The sequence below is a fragment of the Petromyzon marinus genome, chromosome 19, assembly GCF_048934315.1.
Source record: "Petromyzon marinus isolate PM22_M1 ecotype Great Lakes invasive population chromosome 19, UKy_Petmar_22M1.pri1.0, whole genome shotgun sequence".
In the NCBI taxonomy this organism is placed as follows: Eukaryota; Metazoa; Chordata; class Hyperoartia; order Petromyzontiformes; family Petromyzontidae; genus Petromyzon; species Petromyzon marinus.
The window spans coordinates 9786232-9808807 of NC_133685.1; the positions used below are offsets into that span (position 1 = coordinate 9786232).

The 22576-nt window shown below is 41.9% G+C and overlaps 1 protein-coding gene across 1 annotated transcript; it reads left to right on the plus strand.

The window, feature by feature from the left end:
* Positions 1-1351: 1351 nt before the first annotated feature.
* On the plus strand, positions 1352-22085 carry LOC116943855 (signal transducing adapter molecule 1-like). The gene is made up of 14 exons (XM_032957118.2): positions 1352-1578; positions 5728-5812; positions 6506-6581; positions 7359-7454; positions 8972-9118; positions 9346-9439; positions 10412-10670; positions 11859-11953; positions 13067-13146; positions 14145-14232; positions 15014-15068; positions 16818-16974; positions 17672-17820; positions 19114-22085. The coding sequence occupies exons 1-14, from the start codon at positions 1536-1538 to the stop codon at positions 19388-19390; spliced, it is 1701 nt and encodes a 566-aa protein (XP_032813009.1). The 5' UTR covers positions 1352-1535; the 3' UTR covers positions 19391-22085.
* The last annotated feature ends 491 nt before the right edge of the window (positions 22086-22576 follow it).

The following is a 22576-nucleotide window of genomic DNA, read 5'->3' on the forward strand; positions in this document are numbered from 1 at the left end:
TTTTTATGTTTGTCTTTTTACCAATATAATCAATGTGATCTTCAAAACTAAGTTTTGAATCCAGGATGACCCCAAGATACTTATAGATCTTGACTTGCTCTATTTGATAATTATTCAAGGAATGTAATTGGGGAAAAATAACTTCCTGCTTTAGTCCCGGAGAGAAGCATAGCACCTTGGTTTTGGAGGTATTCAGGACTAGTTTAAGAGAAACTAGCTGATGTTGAAATGTGTTGAAATCACCCTGGAGCTTAGCAATCACGTCATCCGGAGAGCGGCCAGCAGTAATCAGTATCGTGTCATCTGCAAAAAGATTTACCCTGGAATGATCCAGTTCAGTGCCCAAGTCATTGACATAAAGAGAGAACAAGAGGGGGCCGAGGATGGAACCCTGTGGAACCCCTTTTGTTATCTTAACACTGTTTGACCTCCAACCATCTGTAAATACAGTTTGGGTGCGAGAAAAGAGGTAATTTTTTAACCATTGTATTGTGTTCTCGGAAAAACCGAGGCAACTTAGTTTACTAAGCAGGGTGTTGTGGTCAACTGTATCAAAAGCTTTGGACAGGTCAAGAAAAAGACTGGCACAGTACTGCTTATTATCAAGGCTATTGTAAATTTGATTCAAAGAGTCTAATGCAGCAGATGTGGTGCTGTATTTTTTCCGGAACCCAGATTGTTTTAGATGTAGTACATTGTTGGTGGACAGGAAACTGCTAATTTGGTAGTTCAATAATTTTTCAAAAATTTTCATCAATGGGGACAAAATTGAGATAGGTTGGTAGTTATTGGGATCATCTTTAGGGCCCCCTTTGTGAAGTGGACGGACATAGGAATGTTTCCATTCTAGAGGAACTGATGCTTCTTTGATGGACAGGTTGAAAATATGGCCTATAGGTTTGTATATTAGGTGACCAACAGTTAGTAGAGCAAAGACGGGAAAACTATCTGCTCCGGTGGAGGAGGACCCTTTGAGGTAGGACAGTTGTTTCAGAACATTACTTTCGTGGATTGGTTGGAAACTAAATTGGTTTAATGTTTGAATGAATTGCACTGAACCCGGGGTCGGTGCAGGGTGATAGGTTGCCGTGAATGAATTGCACTGCACTGAAACCGGAGTCGGTGTCAAGGAAAGGCGAAATGAATTGCTAATTCGGAGGTGCATGTTTGGGGGTGGTCGGTTGAAACAAAAACAAAATTGCAACAAGCATCCAAAGAAAAAGGGTTTAGAATCGGCTGATTTAAAAGCGACGATTGCCCCATCACATTGCTCCCCACCACCACCACCGCCCCCTGTTAAGTGTGATAAATAATTATTTAATAAAACGCCGCCGCCGCCTCCCGTCAGCTGACTGTGACGTCGCGCGCCGTGACGTCACGCCTCCCGGGCTTCCCCGCCAACGCAGTCGCGAATTCTCTCTCCGCTTCGCCTCAGCTGTCGTCGTCGTCATCTCTCGCTATCGTCGACCAAACTCTGCCCCCCCCACCAACACAACCCAACTTGTTGTTGTTGTTCAATAATTTAGATTCGTAAGATGCCGCTCTTCTCGCCCACCAACCCGTTCGATGGCGACGTGGGTGAGTGTCGCTCTTCCTCATCACAACACGCCGCACTGTACCGCGCGCGCATCACTTACTGTACTCGCAATTTTTTTGTTTTAACAGTGGCGTCTTTCATTCAACAATAATGAACGTCGTACAATTGCTCAGTGTAAATGCGAGTTTAACCGTCGCCACGGTGGGTGCGCGGTTTTTCATCGACGCGGAACATAATGCACAGTTTGGACGAACAACAATGGTGTTTTACCCCGCCACCTAAGTCTTATTTCATTAACGTAACGTCACTGTTACGCGTAGTACATAATGGACATCTGGTGCCCGGATCGGTGGCGCAGTGGTTAGTTAGTCCCACTGCATTCATTCACGACCACGGGTAATAACATCGGTGGCGAGTAATATCTAGATCGGTCCGATTACTGCTCGCACACTTGACTGACGAGCGCGGTGAAGCATGACCAGACACTCACCACGGTAAGGCCTTTATACAAGGGCTGTTGCAAGAACAATGTACATTGATAGCTCGTTTATTATCCCGTGTAAATGACGCGCTTCGCCGAGGGAACGTGGAATTTCCACCACTGCTCGTTGGAAACACTTTGTCCACCTCTAAACTTACGAGCGTTGTAGCCCAGGCGCCGTATACCGAGGGAGACTGAGCGAGTGTTTACGTGGAGAATTAACATCTCAGGCGGGTTGGTAAGGCCCTCGTCCAATAGTGGGTTAACATGTGTCTGATAATGATGGCCAATGCCGTGGGAATGTGGATTTTCCACCAAGTTTTCAGGGTCAAGCATAGAGACGTCTGATACTCGAGGCATGAGACGGTGTAGCTTTAATTTGTCAACTCAGTAGAGCGCTTGAATACAAATGTCCAGCTTTTATTTTGAGGTTGACTTTGTGATTGAGAGAGGCGGTATCAGAATGAGAATGTTTATTTCTATTGGAGGGATTCGATGAGCTACAAAGCTCTTTTTCACAGATGCCCAGTAGGGGCGGGTCAAAACACTACCAGAAGTGGGATTTTAAAGGGAAAGAGGTAATTCTTTGCGAGTTAAGTTGTCAAATGAGATAATGTGATCCTTTATTTCCAGGGATGCAAACAATAAACCATAAATGGTCCACAAAATGACACTGTTAGATAACGACAACTTTGATGTCCTATAATTTAACTATTTTAATATTGCCAAATGTACTGTAATATGGTTCCAGGGGAGAACTGGGAACGATGCAAGGAATGAACCTTAATAATTCACTCGTCAAATAACGACACTTTTCGGTAATGGGTTACAGTATTATAACATTGTTCATTAACCAGGTGAAACCATATTGAGATTGTGAAGTCTATTGTATATTTAATTGGAGACCTGGGGAACTGACTGGAATGGCCAACATTTCAAAAGTTAATCCTTTACATAGCACATCAATTGAAGATAGCATAGTCTTAATTTGACGCCCATACATCACCATGATGATGTGGATGTGTATTTTAAAGGAGAATCGAGTACTATACAGAGAGGAAGATGTAATTTTACCCTAGGTAGTTCCGTTCTAAAAACTATGGATATGCGATACAGTTTTTAGCAGTTTAAACTGGATTTAAGCGTCATGATTTGTCATGGAAAACTGGGAAATGTAAAAGAAGGAACCAATGTTTTGCAAATATTTTTTAAATCGTTGTTAAATAGTATATTGAATCTAAACTTCTAGATTTAAAGCTTTCGTGACTGCACGGATCCATACTCTTTGGTTCTATTCGGTAAAGTCACGTAAAAAACAACAAATAAAAAATATTGTTGTTTTTTACGTGACTTTATCGAATAGAACCAAAGAGTATGAATTTAAACTATTTTTTGAGTCAGGTTACAGTTACACGAGTTATGTTGAGTTTGTTAAATGTACAGTTAGGTAATTCCCTTGCTTTCATAAGGGGCAACTGGGACCTTGTTGAATCAAAGATCAACGTAGAGTTAATGTTTTATTTTGGTTTAAGGAATTGTTAATTTTTTGAATACATTTGCATTTAAATGTTAAGCATGCTGCCGTGATCGAATGGTTATCACACTGGACTTGGAGTCACCAGTTCGATGCAGAATCAGAATCTTATTTATACTGGAGGGATCCGATTAACTATTAGGCCCTTTTCAACGGCTTTTGAAACAATGGGAAAGTTTCCAAATCCCCCCCCCCCACTGCCTCTGTCCACCCAGCAGGATAAATGGGTTCGCCGCAGCTGGTCCATTAGGAGAGCTGAGTGGAGTTCAAAAGAACTCAGACACCTTGTGAAAACCCCAACAGAAGATCCGCCCGGGTTTGATTCTTCCACGATACCTGATGCACAAATTGAAAACTAAAAACTCTCCAGTGTGCGACTGTGGTCATCCAGAACAGACCATACAACATATCACGATGGCAATGCCCTATCCACAAATGTCCCGACCACCTCAATGTGCAACTGTAGTTGTCGCTTTGCATCTACATCAGCCACACGAAAGAAGAAGTCGATTAGACAGGTTGCGTGCAGTGGCGAAACGTGTGGGTACTCCCCCCCCCATCTTCCACGTCGCCTAAGCAGCGCATGGAAGAGTAGGCCAAAACACCCTCCAAAGGGGGCTCTTTCGAGCTCCCCCTAGGGGAGGCCCTTCAGCCAGTAGCGGTGTGAGCAAGTAATTTAGACTTATTGTTGATTATGTACACTATGTTGGCCATATAATATAATTGTGTACATTATACAAATACTCCACAACCTGTAGCACTATATTTAACAGTGGAACATTGTGTATCAATAATAGTATTATTACTTTATATGTACTGTGGTGCGTTTTGTATTGGTTTAGCAAAGCTTCATTAGGTCTCAATACTTCTTTGCAAGGGTCCTAAATTGGGATATTTAACCAAGCGTTTTGCAGGGGAAAGAAAACGGTAGTGTACCTGGTGAACACCCATACAATAAGGAGATAACATTTTGAAATCTTCGCAGACAAGTTACCTGTCATCTCTTTAGGTAACCTTGTATAACCACCGCTTGGTCCACCCAATTCTGCCTCTAAAACGCTCATTATAGAGGCAAGTCATTATACCCGGCCATTACAGTATGCCCAATGTTTGCACTGTGCTCCTTAAGTGCTACACAGCTGTGTTAAGCTGTCCAGCGTTTGTAAAATCCAGTGGCCCATAAACGATTGCAACACAGGTCTTAACACATTTTGGTGAACTTAACACCACATTTTGGTAAACTTTACACCAAGCGCTACTAACCAATGTCATGGTTATGATATCCTTAATATGATTATTGTGTGTCTGTTATGTGGTTTAGAGAGAAAGCGTCGCTTGTAGCGATTAATGCACCACAAACCCGTCGGCCCGAGTTTGATTCCCGCAAATGGCTAATATCAATGGAAAGTACATGAAATTGTCCTGGGCCTTACCTGGGTCCACTCATCCTTAAGTTAATATTTTGTGTGGTTATAAACATTAGCACTGGAGAGAGAATGGTGGTCAGGTGTGGGATTGGGACCACACCGACCCCTCTTATGTCATTCCAGCCTTGATAGGTGTTCCAACGACGCTTTTCCGAAGAATATATAGCTGTAGGGGGATGTTTGTGTATGTTTTGGGGTCACCGAACAGAGGACTGGTAAATGTACCATCTGTGCATCTCTACACCATGATTTTTTATTGGGCACTTGAAGCTGTGTCATGTTTACTCATAGCAAAGTTTTTTTGTCATGTAAACTCAAGTTTTTGCCACTCCAAATGGTCTCAAAGTGCACCTAGCTTGGCACAAAGTGCTCATTGGTCACATAACTGCTACTTAATGTTGCAGCCTACTGTGTGCTCGGGTGCGTATGTCCAAAGATAATACATTTACAGTAGTGTGTGTACTGCGTTACTATCCTGATACCTGGGTTCGATTCCCAGCCATATACATTCGTAGCAAGGGTTGTCTGAAACTGTTCTTCTGTTCTAGTCCATTTAACCTTCAATTTGGTGCAGTGTTCAGGACACAAAAGTGACCAGCATTATTACACTTGCCACACCAACCCCTCATTGTGCCTTGCTGGCCTTAATAGGTGCTTGCTAAGGGCACTTACTGCTTGGCTTTTAAAGGTAATTGAGAAAATCTTTGTCCTCTTGTGTACATTTTCTGTGTATCTTGTTCATATACAGAACGAGCAACTAGTGAAAGCAACTCAACCGAAGACTGGTCTCTAATCACAGACATCTGCAATCAAGTTGAAGCGTCTCCCAATGGGTAACTTTAATTTTACCATTTTTGATCATATCACATATTACATTGCAGGATCGTGAGAGATGGCGGATGCTTGGGGAGGCCTTCATCCAGCATTGGATTGACTATGGCAATGATGATGATAGTCATCACCACAGGGTGGTGCTGCAGCGAGAGCACTCATGTCACAATTGGATTGTCGTGAGTTAGTTTCTAAGTTGGAAGTTGACTCCGCCAATCATCATGCCTTCCAAGGTCCATTCAATGAATACTACTTGGTGGGAAATCAACAGTGTTCCTTATATGGCTAAATCAAAAACATTAATCACCATCATCAATAACTCTGCCTTATAATCGAAAATTAGATAATGAGTCGACATTTAGAGTGATGACCTGTCTTCAGAGCAAATTTATGGCCCATTCCATAGGAATGCAGAGTTTCCTCCACTGGCTCAGAGCCATCATTGGACATGAGCACTGCTGTAAGCACTGCTGTATTGCTCACTGGAGAAGGGAAACAATTGGCCTTTTACTTATTTACAACATTTAAAATTAAGTTGAATGTGCTTTATTTTATCCAGGTTAGAGCCCATTCAGATTTCATTTTGCAATTTTTTTCACATGACCTCGCAGAATCGGTGCTAAGCAACAGCTATTACCTCTGTACTTCATGAGAAGACATGTTCTATATATTTTTCACCTGTGTAATGCTTGCAGGTCCAAAGACTGCTTAATGGCAATCATGAAGAGAGTACAGCACAAGGTTCCTTTGGTGGCTATGCATTCTCTGACGGTGAGTATAATCAATGGTGTGACTAGATTTACAAAAAGCAGATTATTTGACTATAGGTGCATATGGCATGCGATAAGTTGTTCATGGCAGGATAGTGTCGGGAAAGCAACTTTAATGTTTGGAATAGAACATGGCATTGTAGGCTGTGATGGGTAGGCCATGTGTGCAGGATGAAGGAGACTGGATACCAGTACCCGATTTCCATAGCCAGTGGGAACCTGGGTAATGTAGTGCTGGCATTGTGCTGAGCCCATGAGGGTTTGGGACCTTGGTCCCTGAACTCCTCCTGAAGCTGTACTGTATGCTTATAGCAGCGTCATCTCTGGGGTCTATCAGGTCAAGGCTCGTGCCTCATTACATCTTTCGCTTGGTTTAACTTCCTGGCCATTTCTGTGCTAAAATAAGGGAAAATTAAAACACACATTTATGCTAACCCAAGTAGTTTGACCCGGCCCATGCTAATATTAAACGCATCGATAACTAAACAAAACATTTACCACATTGGTTATTGACATGATTATTTGCACCACCCTGGGCATGGCTTGTAGGGCGTTTCCTGCATTCGGGAGGCAGATTGTGAGGACTGCCAATATTTAAAAAAGTGGCATGAGTAATAGTCAACAATAGTGGAATGCATTTTTTTTTTTGCTAAATAATTGACCACACATTTGGGCCGAGTCGAACTAATGAATATGATTGTGTTGGTGGTAATATTTACATTACATTTTGATGATTCCATTGAGACTCGTTATAATGTCGTTAATTTCAATGTTGCAGCTGCTGGAGGCTTGTGTGTCAAGTTGTGGGAAGCCATTCCAAGTGCAGATTTGCTCGAAGGAATTCGCCGATGAAGTCACGAAGGTTCTGGAGAAGGTGAGTGATGCTGCATCACACCACATACCAATGACACATTGAGAAACATAACAACCTTAACCCTTTCCCATTCCGAGATGTCCCCAAGTTGCAGGGTGGATCCTGTTCACCTCTGATTCTTGGCACGTGCAAGTGGCTCAGAGTTAATTTAATTTAGAGAGGCATAGCGCCATTGTGTTTAAAGACATTGTACTCACCGCAGATAACTGTAGCGACACAACCGGACTCAATGATAGCTGATGCCAAACTGTGCCACACGCCCTCCGGCATGGCCTGGTGGGTTATTTTATTATAGTTTTTCTTCCGGTCTTGTTTTGATTATGTACACATACGTCATCGGAACAGAATCGGAAGAAAAACTAATGACGTAAACGTACATCATCGGAACGGGAAAGGATTCATTTGTAACACACACACCAAAGCCAGTGTGCCCCCAGGTTTACATCCCGCTTGGAGGTAGATTCTGCCCACTATCCCTCCAGGGTCAATAAACCCACTGCCATACGGATCAAAGTTTTCAACACTGGCTCAGAGCCTCCAGTGGACATAATTGACACCGCACACTTGCCTGAGCAAGGAGATATTTCATTGGAAATGTTTAAGAGTGCCCTTAAATAACTGTGGTTTGACAGCTTAAAAAAAGAGAAAAATAATCTCAGTAGATGTTCACTGTTGGTTAAATAGCTAGTCAATGTCTTCATGGATGGATAATGGACAGCAGCAACTCCCAAATGGAATTTGAATAAACTCCCTGTCTGATTGCAAGTTGAGCACAGTGCTACTCAGCCAGATGATGGTTACAAAAATGTAAAAGAATATAAAGTATTTTGTGTAACCAGGTGAGAATTCAAGAGACCAGGAATAGTGATCTGGGGTCATGTATAATCGCAATTGATTAATTTGCAGGTAATTTTTATTTTTACAAGTTTGGACCCTGCCGATAGCACACATTGCAAATTATGCCAGGGATCTTTAACATCCATCTCCTTGCGAAGCAGATGGATCGCGTTATTATGGTTATCACACTCGCAGTAAGTCAAGGCGGCTGCTGTATTTGAAAACACTACAACAAGTGACGAACGCACTACTGCTAGGCCATATCACCACCATATAACCGCCCTAAGATAAAAATGGAATGAAAAGGTGACAGTAAAGGGTGCAACCCTGCAATTGATTTTTCACGTTACTGCTGGCAGAAGGGCCTCCATTAGAGGAAACTCTCGAGAGGGCATTTAGAAGAGGTGGGAGTACCCAAACTTTACCCCAACACACACACGACCTGCTGATCGACCGTTTTGTACTCGTTTATACTATTGGGTGGATAGAGGCTGGGGAATTGAAGAAACGTTACCGCTCTTCCACCTGCCGCGCCAGGAGATCAAATCAAAGCAGTGACCTCTGGATTGCACGTGCGGTGTGCTGACCATTCCACCAAAGCTGCAACTGAATATTAATTTATTTAAATATAATTGCAGGTAAATGTTGGGTTACGCTTTTATTATTGGTTGTGATTGCAGGCACATCCGAAGGTGTGCGATCGATTAAAGGCAATGCTGGTGGAGTGGTGGGAGAAGTTTAAGAATGATTCCCAGATGTGTCTCCTCTTCTTCATCATCAAGAATCTAAAGGATAAGGAAATTGAGTTTCCGGCCCTTGGCTCAAAGGTACAGGCACATTGACAGCTTGTGCGTGTTGTGTCTTGTATTGTTATTGTAGTCAACTTATTGTTATTATCATTTGCATCTCCATTGCTTATATCATCATCTAAACAGTCCATCATTGTCAACATGGTCATCATTATCATCATCATCACTGTCACCTGCTGATGAGTTACTGGCCTGGCTGCTATCATCAATGATCTGTATAATGTGACGTGCTTTTGATTCCACAGGAGATGGAGGCTGCTAAGGCTGGCTTTGGATCCCCTGCAAAGGAGCCTTCAAAAGGTGTGGTCAGGTCCAAGGAGGAAGATGATCTTGCAAAAGGTTGGTGTATAGTCATCATCATGCATCCATTAATTATCAACTGAATGAACTGCCTCCTCATTTAACATCCGCTTGATTAGTTGTTACAAAACAAAAGGTGTAGAGGACACTAAAGACCTCATGGCATTGTTCTACATAATAGACAAATGTGTGTCAGTGGCAGGCAAAATACAGATTTTAAAAGCATGCACAACTTGCAGAATATATAATGCATTTCGAGGCCTTAACTCAAAATCAGAAGGTTATAAGTTGCAATTATGGTACGAGACTGATTTGACCCATCATTCCTACCAGGTGTAAAATTATTACTGCTTCATTAGGAATTTACCTATGGGTATAGTTAAGATGCAATAAAAACAAATCATAAGCAGATCTGTCATATCACCTTCCAAAAGGTTGTTCTCTAACATTGGGTGATACCCTGCTATCTGTAAAACTTCAGAATGGACATTCGTCTCGCTATGCCACTAGCATAATTATATAATTGGGAACAAGACAAATTTATAAAAACACTGCATATTCTATGGAGAGACTGGCCACAGGCATGAAAGTGTGGAATCTCCACCGCTGGCTTATGGTAGAGCTGTAGTCGAGCACAACCTTGTAAAAAAACCTTTAATTTGATCAGGTAAGGCCCACTGAGCCTTTATAGCCCTTTTTCAGAAGCGACCTGGCCACAAATGATAGCTCAACGAAGTGGCTTATCAGGTGGAAATGTATTGCAGCCAAATACTCTTAAACACATGTTGCTAAATGTGGGGGGAAAAACTGGAAGACCTGGAGAAAAATACACGCGACCATGGGGAAAATTTCAAACTCCAAATATACAGGAGTCAGGGTCGGGATCGAACCTATGACTCCTGTATAACAGGTGAGGTATTTAACATCTCGCCACCGTGCTCATTCAAACACAGACACGTTGACTCGTTCGTCCAATTCTGTTTCTCATGTCTCTCCTTCCACCCCTTTTAGCCATCGAGCTTTCTATCAAGGAGCAAAAGCAGTATCCTTCATTGTCCGGTGTTGGAGGCTCCTCTTCCACCACCTCGTCAGTCGGCCCGTCGCTCGCCTCCCCACCAAGCCTGTACCCGCAGGCTGTAATGACATCCATCCCGCTCGGAGCACCGAGCGGTGTCGTGCGTAAAGTGCGCGCCTTGTACGACTTCGAAGCAGCCGAAGATAATGAGCTGACCTTCAGGGCTGGAGAAATCTTGACTGTGCTGGATGACAGGTACAGACAGCCACTGTTTTTCAAAATAATAAGACTTGAAAACAATTAAGTTCACTCGGTGGTTCAGGGGATGGGTAATACCAGATTATAACTACGAACTGACGCTTCAAATTAGGGTAGCCACATATTCTTAAACTGTGTTCTCAAGTGTAGTGAGTCAATTCACTCAACCTGGTGATGAATGACCCTCCAAAAAAATTGTCTTATTCAGCTTTAAAGGCTGTGTACCCTCCATGTGTGCATATTGCGGCCTATTGAAGTGATTTCGGAAGTGCTTATTATGTTATCACTGCTAGTTGCGAGAGTTGTGAATGGAAATACATCTATCTCCCATGACATGGGTTCAGTTTCACAATAGGAATTTTGGTATGGGAGAAAATAAGTGCAAATCAATGCCATTGATGTTAAGTCAACTCGCCATCGCATGGTTACGCCGAATACGTCCACTGTTGCACTGCAAACACATTACCTCTAAGGTGTGATCTTATACAGTATCAAGACCACAACTGCATTTCAGTCTTCCTGGTTGCTGACCTTGGAGTGTCACTCCAATGCCTGTCTGAGAAGCCTGTCCACCTTTAAACTGAATGTGCCCCTCTTACTGCAACCTCCTCTTCCTGTTTGTCTACAATGCTTTTCTTGTCATATGCTATTTTCAAGTTGCTTAACCTCTCCTATGATATTCCCAGTGAGACAACTGGGAATTATAACATTTCACCTGGATGGTAAAGCAATATTTATCGATGTCAATGTGTCAATTGACATCTGTTTGTTTAAATATGAAATTACTGCCGCCTTACTTCGCTCATCTGCGCACTCGGCTCCATAGACTTGCGAAGAGTGAGTTCCCACAATACATCATGTATGAAGATGAATTAATATATCCCAAAAACATTTATTTGTTAAAATGTCACAGCTCTGGATCGGTTTTAACTTAATGGGTGGGCCTTTTTTATAATTATTGTTACTGGGAGGCCTGATATCAAACCCAAGAATCATCCATTAAGGTATGATGTTGAAATAAATGTCACCCTGCTCAAATGAGCATTGGGGTTGCATCAGTTCCACTGCTGATCTTGAGGCACTTTAACCCACTGCATCACACAGCTACGTCGTTGAATGGTAACATAAGATACTATATAAATAGGGTTCTCACTAAAGCCCTGTTGTGGTTTGTTCTGTGTGTAGCGATGCCAACTGGTGGAAAGGCGAGACAGAGAGTGGCCTCGGGTTGTTTCCCTCCAACTTTGTGACGGCTGATCTCACCGCAGAACCAGAGAGTGGTAAATTTTGTCATTCGTGATCATCAACAATTAACACTGTCATCGTTGACATCATCATCGACATGAGCATCTGTAATTGACGCTTGTAATCTAATCATCTGTGTTTGGTGTTTGAACATCATCTATAATCAAGATTTAACTATATCTAAATGTAACAATTCATAATCATCAAATTTACCACCCTCAACATCATACTAATATTGATTTATTGAAGAATGTCTGTCCATCATTCCCATTGTAACTTCAGAACAAAAAGTGGTAAATGGATTAGGAATACCCCAAAATTCTACAAAACAAATCCCCCTATCAAAAGCGCTAGATTATTTGTAAAGGGCATCAGCTGGCATGAACATTGAGCAAAAATGTTTAATGTTAGACAAGAATAAGCTTTCCAGTTGTTGCCTCACTGCCATATGCAAGTCGGCAAATAAATAGACGTTGATTGAATACTAGGGAGGGCACAAAATAACATGTTTAGACAAGGCAAAGAGAGTAGGCATAGCACGCCACTCGTAATTAATCTATTGCAGCAATCTGACGACAACTTTGGACACAGCCGTAATAGCGAGACATGCCGAAGCTAGTATTACATGGGCCATGCCTGTAATCCAACGCTTCGAAGGGAGGGTTTGTAGATCACGCAGAGATCACCACATGCTTGAAACGCCCCACCTGAAGCTATGTATGTATGCGTTTATGTTGAACTTCTTTTGCACCGCACGTCGCCAGCTGTGCTAATCGGAGGTGCGGGGTAAAGGACAACAATCGAATCCCAATAAGCAGTTCTAAATACATTATTTTTCAATCTATGTTTAAAAGAGCATAGCTCCAGTGGCTTCCTAGTATCGGAAGGAAGAGCGTTCCAGATGGCCGCAGAGGCACATCTGAAAGCGCGCGATGCAGTGACCATCGAAAGCTATGACTTGTAGAATACAGTACAGTAGGTAGGTTTTTACCTATAAGACCTATTCCCACATTTGTGTAGATTTAACCTGGGCAGTGGTTTCCTCCACAGCAGGACCCTCAAAAGTGTATTTAAAGTCGGCAAGGATGTCCTGGTTAACTAAAGGACATTTGTCTGTTTAAATGGTTGTGTGGGTTTTATGTGTGCAGTGCGAAGGTACGAGATCAGGGATGAACCAGAGGAAGTTCCCACTGCCGAACCTGACCCAGAACCCCTGGCTATTAATGAGGTGAAGATGCACACACTGGGCCAGACGGGGCTCGCAAGTGAGCTTCATATCTAAAGTTCACCCTGACACATTTGATACTTTCCAAATTCACCAGCACAACGAGTGTACCGAAGCAGTGCAAGGTGACGTGGCCCAGCAGTAGCAGCACATTCGCCACTTGTTGCAGAGGTTCGTGGATAGAATTCGGCAGGGGTGCCCTCGTTAATACTGTGGATGTTTAACACATAGGAGTAGGCTTTTATGACCAATATCCATAATCGAGGTTTTTTTTTGGGTTGTATTGCGTAAATATAAATGTGTCGTTAAACCCAAACTACCCGACATAGTCAATTGGTAAAGTTTGTCACGTAAACAAAATTTGCTAATTAGTTACAACTTCAGCACACCGGTGTCTTGGAGAGTAAACCTATAACATTTACAATTCGAGTATGAACCATGATATACGCGCGAAATAAACCATGCCTCAAAGTTGACATCAGAGATCCCATAACCTTATTTAAAGAAGAGTAGGCCATTGTGTGATTTTGCGTCATGGTCCAAGATTACTCAGAAATTACTTAATTGGGAAAACGCAATTATCACCCCTGCTGTAAAAAAAAACTTGGCAGACCCTTCCTAGAAAAGAGTTGGCATTTGGTCAGGAATCCCTGAATTTTAAAAAAAAGTTGTTAATAATAATAGTTATAATAACTAGATTTGTTGCATTATTTCTGACTTTTCCTGTCCTTGTAATGGTATTAGGGTTAGTCTAATTTAATAGCAGCCATCCTATGGAGACTGCCACACCACAGGATTATAGAATTTCTAACACTGCTGCCACGCCACGAATGGAGATTGCACCATCCCATTGCTTGTTTTAACAGAAATAAACCTTGAATTTATGTCACAGTCAAGTCAAAGTGGCCTCCCCCGTTCAAGATAGCTGCACATGCCTCTAGATGCTGGCACAGCAGAACTTAACCCCACACAGTCTGACCGCGGGATGTTTTTGTGTACAGGAGCGCATGGATCAAGTGCTGCACATGTTGCAAAGCCTGGATCCCAAAGATGATCGTCCTGAGTCTGCAGAACTACTACGTCTTGAAGGTTCCTCTGAATTATAGTCACGATAGTACAACTCCAGTAGCATTGTATGATACTAAATAAATATTTAGATTGTTGTAGCTGCCTCGTAACTTCTGCCAGTGGGTATTACTGAGTATACCATAATGTGCCTCTTATATGCCAGATCCAATATTTGAAAAGTTTTACCCACAAACTAAACTTTAGTAAAAGCAAATATAGCTGGGTGGTGCTGGGGATCAAGTGCTTGACTCGCAATCTGAAGGTTCTGAGTTCAAATCCTGGTCGGGAGTCAAGTTAGCCAATTGTTTCTCTGGAGTTGATAATACAGGTCCCTGCCATAAGAATGTTTAATTTATGCTGCCATCTCAGAGTTGCTGTTGGAGGTTAGCAGACTAATTGGGGCAGGAAGATACTTTTGTCTCTTAATATTTTGATAGAACAGTTTTTACTTAATAACGTTTACCGTTATGTTACTCTTTGGTTCTTTCGGTAAAGTCACGTAGGTTAAAAAAAAAAAACTAATCAAATCACGACGTTTCGGAAGCAATTAATTTTATTTTATATTTTTATTTTAACCTACATGACTTTACCGAAAGAACCAAAGAGCATGGATCATTGCAGTCACGAAAACTTCAAATCTAGAATTACCGTTATGTTATTTAAAAGAGCAATAAATGTAAAGGCTTTGTCACCTGGTTAAGTGAAGGATATAGAATTGACTTTAAACAAGCCAGTGATTCCTGGCTGAAGTTATGTTTTGAGTAAAGCATCATGTGTGCCTTGCATCTGTTGCTGTTTACAGAATCTTGCCACCAGATGGGGCCGTTGATTGACCAGAAGTTGGAAGAAATAGACAGGTAACGTCAGATGTACGATGCTCATGCATTGTACTTGCAGGTGGTTAAACATACAGAAGCATTACATCAGTTGTCTCATGAGAATGAAGAAAAGTTAATTTTACTTATTGCGCAACTTCCCACACTTGAGAACCTAATGAATGACCCAAATGCACATTTGAAACCAGGCTCCCATAGGTGGTACAAGATTAGTGCTTTCACACAGCCGTCACAATCCAACTCCAAATTCTCGCAGTCTGCAGCATCACAGGCAGGAGATATGAGAAGCGGAAGAGTGGATATCCGATAACTCTCATTGATCAAAATGTGTTTGAATGTTCGCCACTTAAATTACATGGTTCATGACAGATGTAGCAAGATTCACTGTGTAAACGTGATTGATGATAGGCTAACCTAGGTAAGTCAGTGAGTAGCATCATTGGATTTATTTTGTGTGAATTCAGTTGGGATGCTTTGTGACAAAATATGAAGCTGCTAAAATAACTCAAGTATGCAAGGTGGAGAATGGGCAGTATTTCAAAAATATATATTATTTGGCTATTAAGACAAAATGTGAAAAGATAACACTTTTTAAGATGGAAACTTCAATCTCTGCAAACTATTGTTCTGCTTCATTTGTTGATACTGCTGGGTATGTTGCATGTAAACATGCCTCGATGATTGACACCTGCCAGAGAACCATACGTCTTCACCATGACCTGGAATCCACTTGCCAGAAATTGACTCCCTGTAAAATAACAGGGTCAATGTGACGTGATACATAATGTAGTGTGGGGCAGTGCTCACCTTCCATTAGTTCCCCTGAGCCAGTGATGGAAATTTCACCTTCTCATGTTGATGGTCAGTGTCTGCATCAGATAGTTACTCTGGCTTTTAACAAATTCATGGTCCGAGTCAACCACTCATCAGGCATTTAACCCATGATCTTGTGATTTTCGGTCGAGCGCTATCGACAGCACCATCTGGTCAGATCTTGGGATGTTAATAGTAAAGAGTTGTATTCCTCTGGGAAGTCTTCGCTAAGAATCAAGATTCGTTTTTTTTTCATTGCTATCCTACATTTTCATGAGTGTCCTGTATTTGGATTTTTGGCTAATTTCTCACCTGGGTATTTTCGCGCATGAGAGAATGAGAGTGTCCAAGAAAAAAAACACATTCCATACAAACCTGTGCATAACACTGAAAACATTAACATTGTCCACATCCTTTTTGTAAAATGTGTTTCTGTTACTTTCACACTATTTGCCTTCTAGACCTGTGTTAACCGGGAGGGTCTGTGCAAGCAAGCAAACCAGAGTAGTTTTTACATTTTGATTTCAGGCTAACTAAAATAAATGCTTTGATTTCCTAGATTGTATTGTAAACAATGTGGGTTTTTTTCAGCACGAAAAGTGATTCTGCTATATGCTGCTGTTTAGCAATCCTCGTATTGATAGACCCACATATAAAAAAAATACATACCGAGAGTTCTGAAACCGAGTTATACTATCAACTACTTGCCACCTCATAGTCATGCGTGTGCTATTCTCTGCATGATCCACCAACCCTGCCTCCAAGGCTGCTGCATTACCGGCATCCACCATCTAAGCCTCGTGTGGTCCAGTGGGCAAGTGACTTAAGTGTGTGCAGACGTAGCCGTAAGACTATAAGAAGGGCACACTGAGCCGCAAGCATCTGATGTCAGTTCTACCGGTCTCACTGCTCCCTCCCTGGATCTCCATTGTCCCTCGCTTGCGCTCATGCAAACAGGAAGCACTCGGAGCTATCGGAGATGAATACAAACCTTGGCGACGCCATTAGCTTGTACAATCGGCTGATGAAGGAGACTCCTTTCTACTCCCCCTACTCCAAGGTGCACACCGAGCATCAGTACTACCCTGGCCAGCAATCTGCCTCGGGGTCACAGGTATGACTATTCAACCACCTCAGTGTATGGGTATTACCAATGCTATACTCGTTATGAGGTAAAACTGATCTCCTTTATCCAGGACACGAGCAACAATGGGCTGAGTGTCGGATGAATAAAGCGCAGCAAGTTGGCACAATGGGGAAGTGCGCAGGTGGCGTGTGTGCAAACTTGCAACATCTGGCTCTGTCATTTGACTGTCTGCTAGTAGGCAACACCACTGTATATGGATTCTAAGTCCACCTCGCCTAGCCTGGCAATCGTGTTGTGGTGGCATCATAGCCACTTAATGGTGAATGTCAGCCTTTGTTATGTATGCGGGCTTGTGTATGTATGCTATAAATTTTGATTTAAAGCTTTCGTGACTGCAGTAATTCATATTCTTAGTTCTTTCGATAAAGTCACGTTGAAGGGAAACAACAAAATAATAAAATATATATAAAACAATAAAAAATTCTCACGACGTTTCGACCATAACACCTGAAGACGACCGTTTGTGTTATGGTCGAAACGTCGTGAGAATTTTTATTGTTTTATATATTTTATTATTTTGTTGTTTCCCTTCAACGTGACTTTACCGAAAGAACTAAGAATATGTATGCTATGTTCGTCTGCGTGCCGGCGTTTGTATTCCATGCTTGTATGTGTGCATGCACACTCGTGTGTATGTGTGTGCGCGTATTTGCACTTTTTTCAGGGTTATGCTGGGCCAAGCGGGGCTCACTATGCACCCCCGCAAGGCTACGTGCCCCCCAATGAACAGCCGGCCCCCCTGAACTCACTGCCACAATTCCCGACTGCACCTCATCATGTCCAGCCGCCCCCACAGCACACAACTAACACCAGGTGTGTTATGGATTAGCGCCGTTGGCTACGAAGTTCAAAATACATATATGAACGATGTGTATCTGAGTATGCAATTATATCGAAGGATAAAAAGACATGGTTGATTAAAGGGTGGCCTTTATTCAACAGGTCGATTTACCATGGGTTTGGGTGTGTTTTTGTGTGAGTATGCTGTATGTTTACGTGAAGATTGGTGGCGCAGCAGTTCATGCGCACCATTGCAATGCCATCCTGGTGACCTGATTAAATTACCATGTGGCCCTCCTTTAAGTAAACTCAGATGTAAATGGGTAGCTGGAGTGGTGTGTAAACATAAGTACTGGGGAGACAATAGTGACCAGGCAGGCAGGTTTGCCGCTGGCCACACCATCCACTCATGTCCAGTGTCGGTCATAACAGTCGCTCGATAACAGCACTTGCCCCTACAGTCTGTTAAACTGAACTGGGCTATGTTTGCCTTGTTTGTATTTTACATTAATTTAATATGGGTATCCCCAGGTACAGCCGATATTTTTATTTGTAAACATTGGCCTTAATATGGAGAGACAGCCTCCCTCCATAGGAATGGGGAATTGCTCCTGCTTGCTGACTCAGGACTGCCAATAGAGTGGAGTACCACTTAGTTTTTGACCAAATCACCCAGAATACACCCATTCGCATCTGATCTCGGAATGCTAATGAGGGTTTGGTCTAGTTAAGTGCCTTGATGGGTGACCCCCAGGTTCAAAATAGTTGAATATACATTTTGGGCGATAGAGGGCAGTGCATCAAAATCCATTGTAGTTTTGCACTCCCCCCACAAACCCATGCTGACCAGCCTGGTGAAGTATGGCAATATCCCTCATGGTCCACGAGGCGTGGAGAGGCCCTCATCCAGGATTGGATTGACGAAAAACGAGATGCACATTATTATTGTGATTATTTTGCGTGTTTGACCAGGAAAGCCTCACTTGAGTTTTAGAGCTTTTTTCCCAGGGGGGTCACGTGGGGGGGGGGGTTATTGCCGTGTATATTCCCATTGAGTAATTTGCGGGTAATTTTCTAATTTGGCTCATTTCAGCCATGAGTCCGGCACACAATGACCTGCTCTTGCAGATTTACGTCAAGTGGATGGTGTGTGGTATTTTAATAATTAATACGTGCCATTAATCAGGGTGGCCGATGAATTATTTACATGAATCTGCAACAAGCGGCAAACGCATGTACTGCTCAACCACTCATTTAAGCATAGAAATTCCATGCTATTGTCTGGTTATTCTCATTAACAGGGTTTGTGCTGATATTTCATTACAGCATTGGTGTCAGCTCCATGCCACCTGCAATGCAGTACGCATCTCTACCGGCAATGGGTGGGCAGGCGGCAAGCTATGCTCCCTCACATCCATACGGGACGCCTCCGATGCCACCAGCCTTTGCTAGCCAACAGCAGCCTTCTGGATATCCGTTACATCAGCAGCAGCAATATCCAGGATACCAGGTGCATAATCAAGTGCCTGTGAACCCAGGTTTTGTGTCTGCACAACCGCCTATTCATGCACAGGCCCAACACATGCACCAGCCTTTGCTCTAAGCGTGTATCATGTACAGGTGCTAAGGTAAGAGTCAAGAGTGTCTCCCTACTCAAGCAATACGGCATCACTCGTCTCTGTTGGTGGCCTGAAGCGCATGGTTAAAATTCCAAATTCCCATTGTGGAAGTGAAGTATCGTTGACTTCCCACAAAAATGCTACTATTTTTATTTAAGCCAGATAAACGATGGTCTTGGTCGACCCCCCAAAAAGATTTGAACTTTATAGCCTTATATAATTGTTATGCATTTGTGAACATTGCCACCCAGCCAGATTATGGAGTCCATTATAAATTGTCCCCAAAAATGTATTAAACACTTCCATTAGCTTGATATTTTAATATTTCATTGCCTGGAACTGGGTTTATCAAACCCTTTTCTATTTTGGCCAGGATACATTAACAATTGACAATTGCATGCAAAGGTGTAGGACCTGATTAATTACAATAATATTTTTTAAAAAATTATCTTGCTTATATTATATGATTTAGGATTTTTACCACTACTCACAGCTGCCAACACAGGTGAGCACCACCCTACACTCATTTGACTGTGGAGACAATTTATCTTGAAATGCCTCAATAACTCACGAGAATTTTAGTTTGAGGGTCCTTTATTGGAGTGTTTTGGCAAAACGTGTTTTTGGAGAAAACTATGGTACTCGGACAAAACACTTTGCATACAAAGGAGCAATTCTCGAGGTCCGTATCCCGCTTGCTGTACTGTAATGTACTGGCCACCTCCACGTCCCCAGCGCATTGGGAGTCACGCACGTGATGGTGTCGTTAGTAGATCCGCCGGCCTTTTACTGTGGCCGTGCTGAATTCAAGGCTACACGTGGCTGCCCTTGTCTGGCATATATTTCATGACGTAATCTCGGAAACCACAACAAAGTAGACATTGGTGTGGAATGAGAACTGGAATTCGAAGATAAGCGGTTGCTAAGATGTACTACAAGACTGCAATGATTTTGTAGTTAATCAGTTACTTTTGAAACATCCTGTTTTAATTCCTTTTGCATTATTAACCTTACCTTAACTACAATATGAAATTTGTATGGGATTTATATCAACGGTCACATCAGAGGACACCTAATTCCAATATAATTTGACAAAAAACGTACCAACAATAAAGTTTTGTACATCTGCTCTATTTTCTGATTTATTTATTTTTATTGGCACAACTCATTTCAGTAACTCGCTCCTACTGTTTTGCATAGGCATTTCCAATAAGTCACTTTTGGCTTGGGTGTTTTGACTGATATCTTGGTGTAGTTACTGCTGAAAAAAACATTAAATAATTTTCATATAATTGTTTTATAAATTGTCTACACTATATTTAAATAATGATAGCAAAAAAAAACTGCTTAAATTACAACTATAGTTATATCCTGTCCTGAAAAAAAAACGACTTGCAGTAAAATCTGTAAATAAATATCACGGTGCACAGCGTTTAAAATGTATGTGGTTCATGTTGCCTTGTCTTTTTTTATATGAGCAGAAATGTATTTAAGAATGAATTAATTTAGCAAGAACTGATTATTATAAATCTGGCATTTGCATTTGTTTGCAAGAGTTTGCGTCTGTCAACTTAGAGGTGACATGTCATAACAAATTGCTTCTTGGAATATGGATTCCCCAAAGCAGGAGGTAGGTTGGTGCATTAACTAATTCTTGTCATTGGGTCCAATGTAACGTTTGATGGCTTGGCATTGACGGCGTACTTTAAAAAACAGTGTTCTTTGAGTCGATGGCATTAGCTGATAGCCAAACGTAAATATATGCCATACGCGTATGAGTGTTAAGCCTTGCTAATCTCTCTGTTGGCTGCTTAGAGCCAGCGCTGGAGTAGGGGGGGGTCACTTTATCAGCATGGCCTATGGGTCAGCAACCTGTGGCTGCGGAGCCGAATGCGGCTCTTTAAGGACTGCTTCGTGACATTATTTATTTAGGACCACCGTCTCGTATTCATGTGCATTGCGGCTCTTGAAATATAGATTTTTTTTTTACCGAATTCGAATACAAATGGCTCTTCCTGTTATTTTGGTTCCCTGCCCCTTGACATTGATATTGGTTTCAGGTTTATTTTGTTTAACTAGGTGAAAACTTCTAAGAGATCAGGATGTTTCATTTTTTGAGTCACTTCCCAAGAAAGAGTGGTGCTCTCTTTATTCTACCCAGCAGGATGTAAAGCACGTGCAAAGTTGAGGCAATCCAAATGGCAAATTTCGTTATGTTCCTGACTTACAGCTACAACCCAACGTTTGTGTGTAACATCATTGACACATCCACAGCTTAAATTACAAAGATAAACATTAAAGTACTTAAAGGACACTGTTTTGCACACGTAAATGCAAGTTTGTTTTGTTCGTAATTTTCTTCCGGCTTTTTTTTATGTCTGATGTTTCTATTCCTTTTGGAAAGCATAACTCAAAGCATAAGAAATGTAATAAAAATGTTGTATAAGTTAAATGTCTATTTTATGTGCGATGGAGCCAGAATGTATACATTTACTACACACACAATGGTCTGCAACAGTATGCTTGTATGGATTGTGGTTTTCATATTTAAAGAATAAAATGTTAAATCTCATAAAACAGTTTTGTTGTAAAATGATATTGTATGTAAGGTCGTTACCTATTTTGTTGTATGTTTATACTGTATTTTATTAAAGGCAACAGTTTGAAGTGTGAACAGAATTTTGCGTATTTTTTTTTCTCTAGTTGGTTTATAGTTTGGGGACTCTTCAATCGCGTTCCTTTTGCACTCTGGAAAGCGAAATCATAGGATGACAAAAAAACGATCACATGGAACTCCTTCAATCGGCAGGGCCTCGTGTCACCGCATCAGGGAACAGCCCGGAAAGAGGACACCACAAAACTACTTCTGAAATCGCTTCAATCGGCGCCTATCACCCACAATGATATGGTGCTTCTTTCTGCCCTCAAGGAATGGTTCGCTGCTTGTCAGTCATGCAATGCATTTACAAATGATAGCCCTTAAAGCTGGGTGAGATTTGTCTTAAACCACCTGTGGTACACTGTATTCATCCCGATGTTTTATGCATGCATGTGTGAGAGAGACCGCGAAGACCCAATTACGATCCCTCGCCACCCAGTTTCGGTTCCTGGCTGTGATGCACAACACCAGGAGCAAATGTTACTGGTTTTGTGCATGTTAGCCAGTTGGC

Excerpts from the sequence above, each read along its gene's own strand:
- LOC116943855 (XM_032957118.2), top strand. The coding sequence starts at position 1,536 with ATGCCGCTCTTCTCGCCCACCAACCCGTTCGATGGCGACGTGG. Across the intron at positions 9,119-9,345 it reads TTCCGGCCCTTGGCTCAAAG|GAGATGGAGGCTGCTAAGGC; the intron begins GTACAGGCACAT and ends TTGATTCCACAG. Across the intron at positions 9,440-10,411 it reads GGAAGATGATCTTGCAAAAG|CCATCGAGCTTTCTATCAAG; the intron begins GTTGGTGTATAG and ends CACCCCTTTTAG.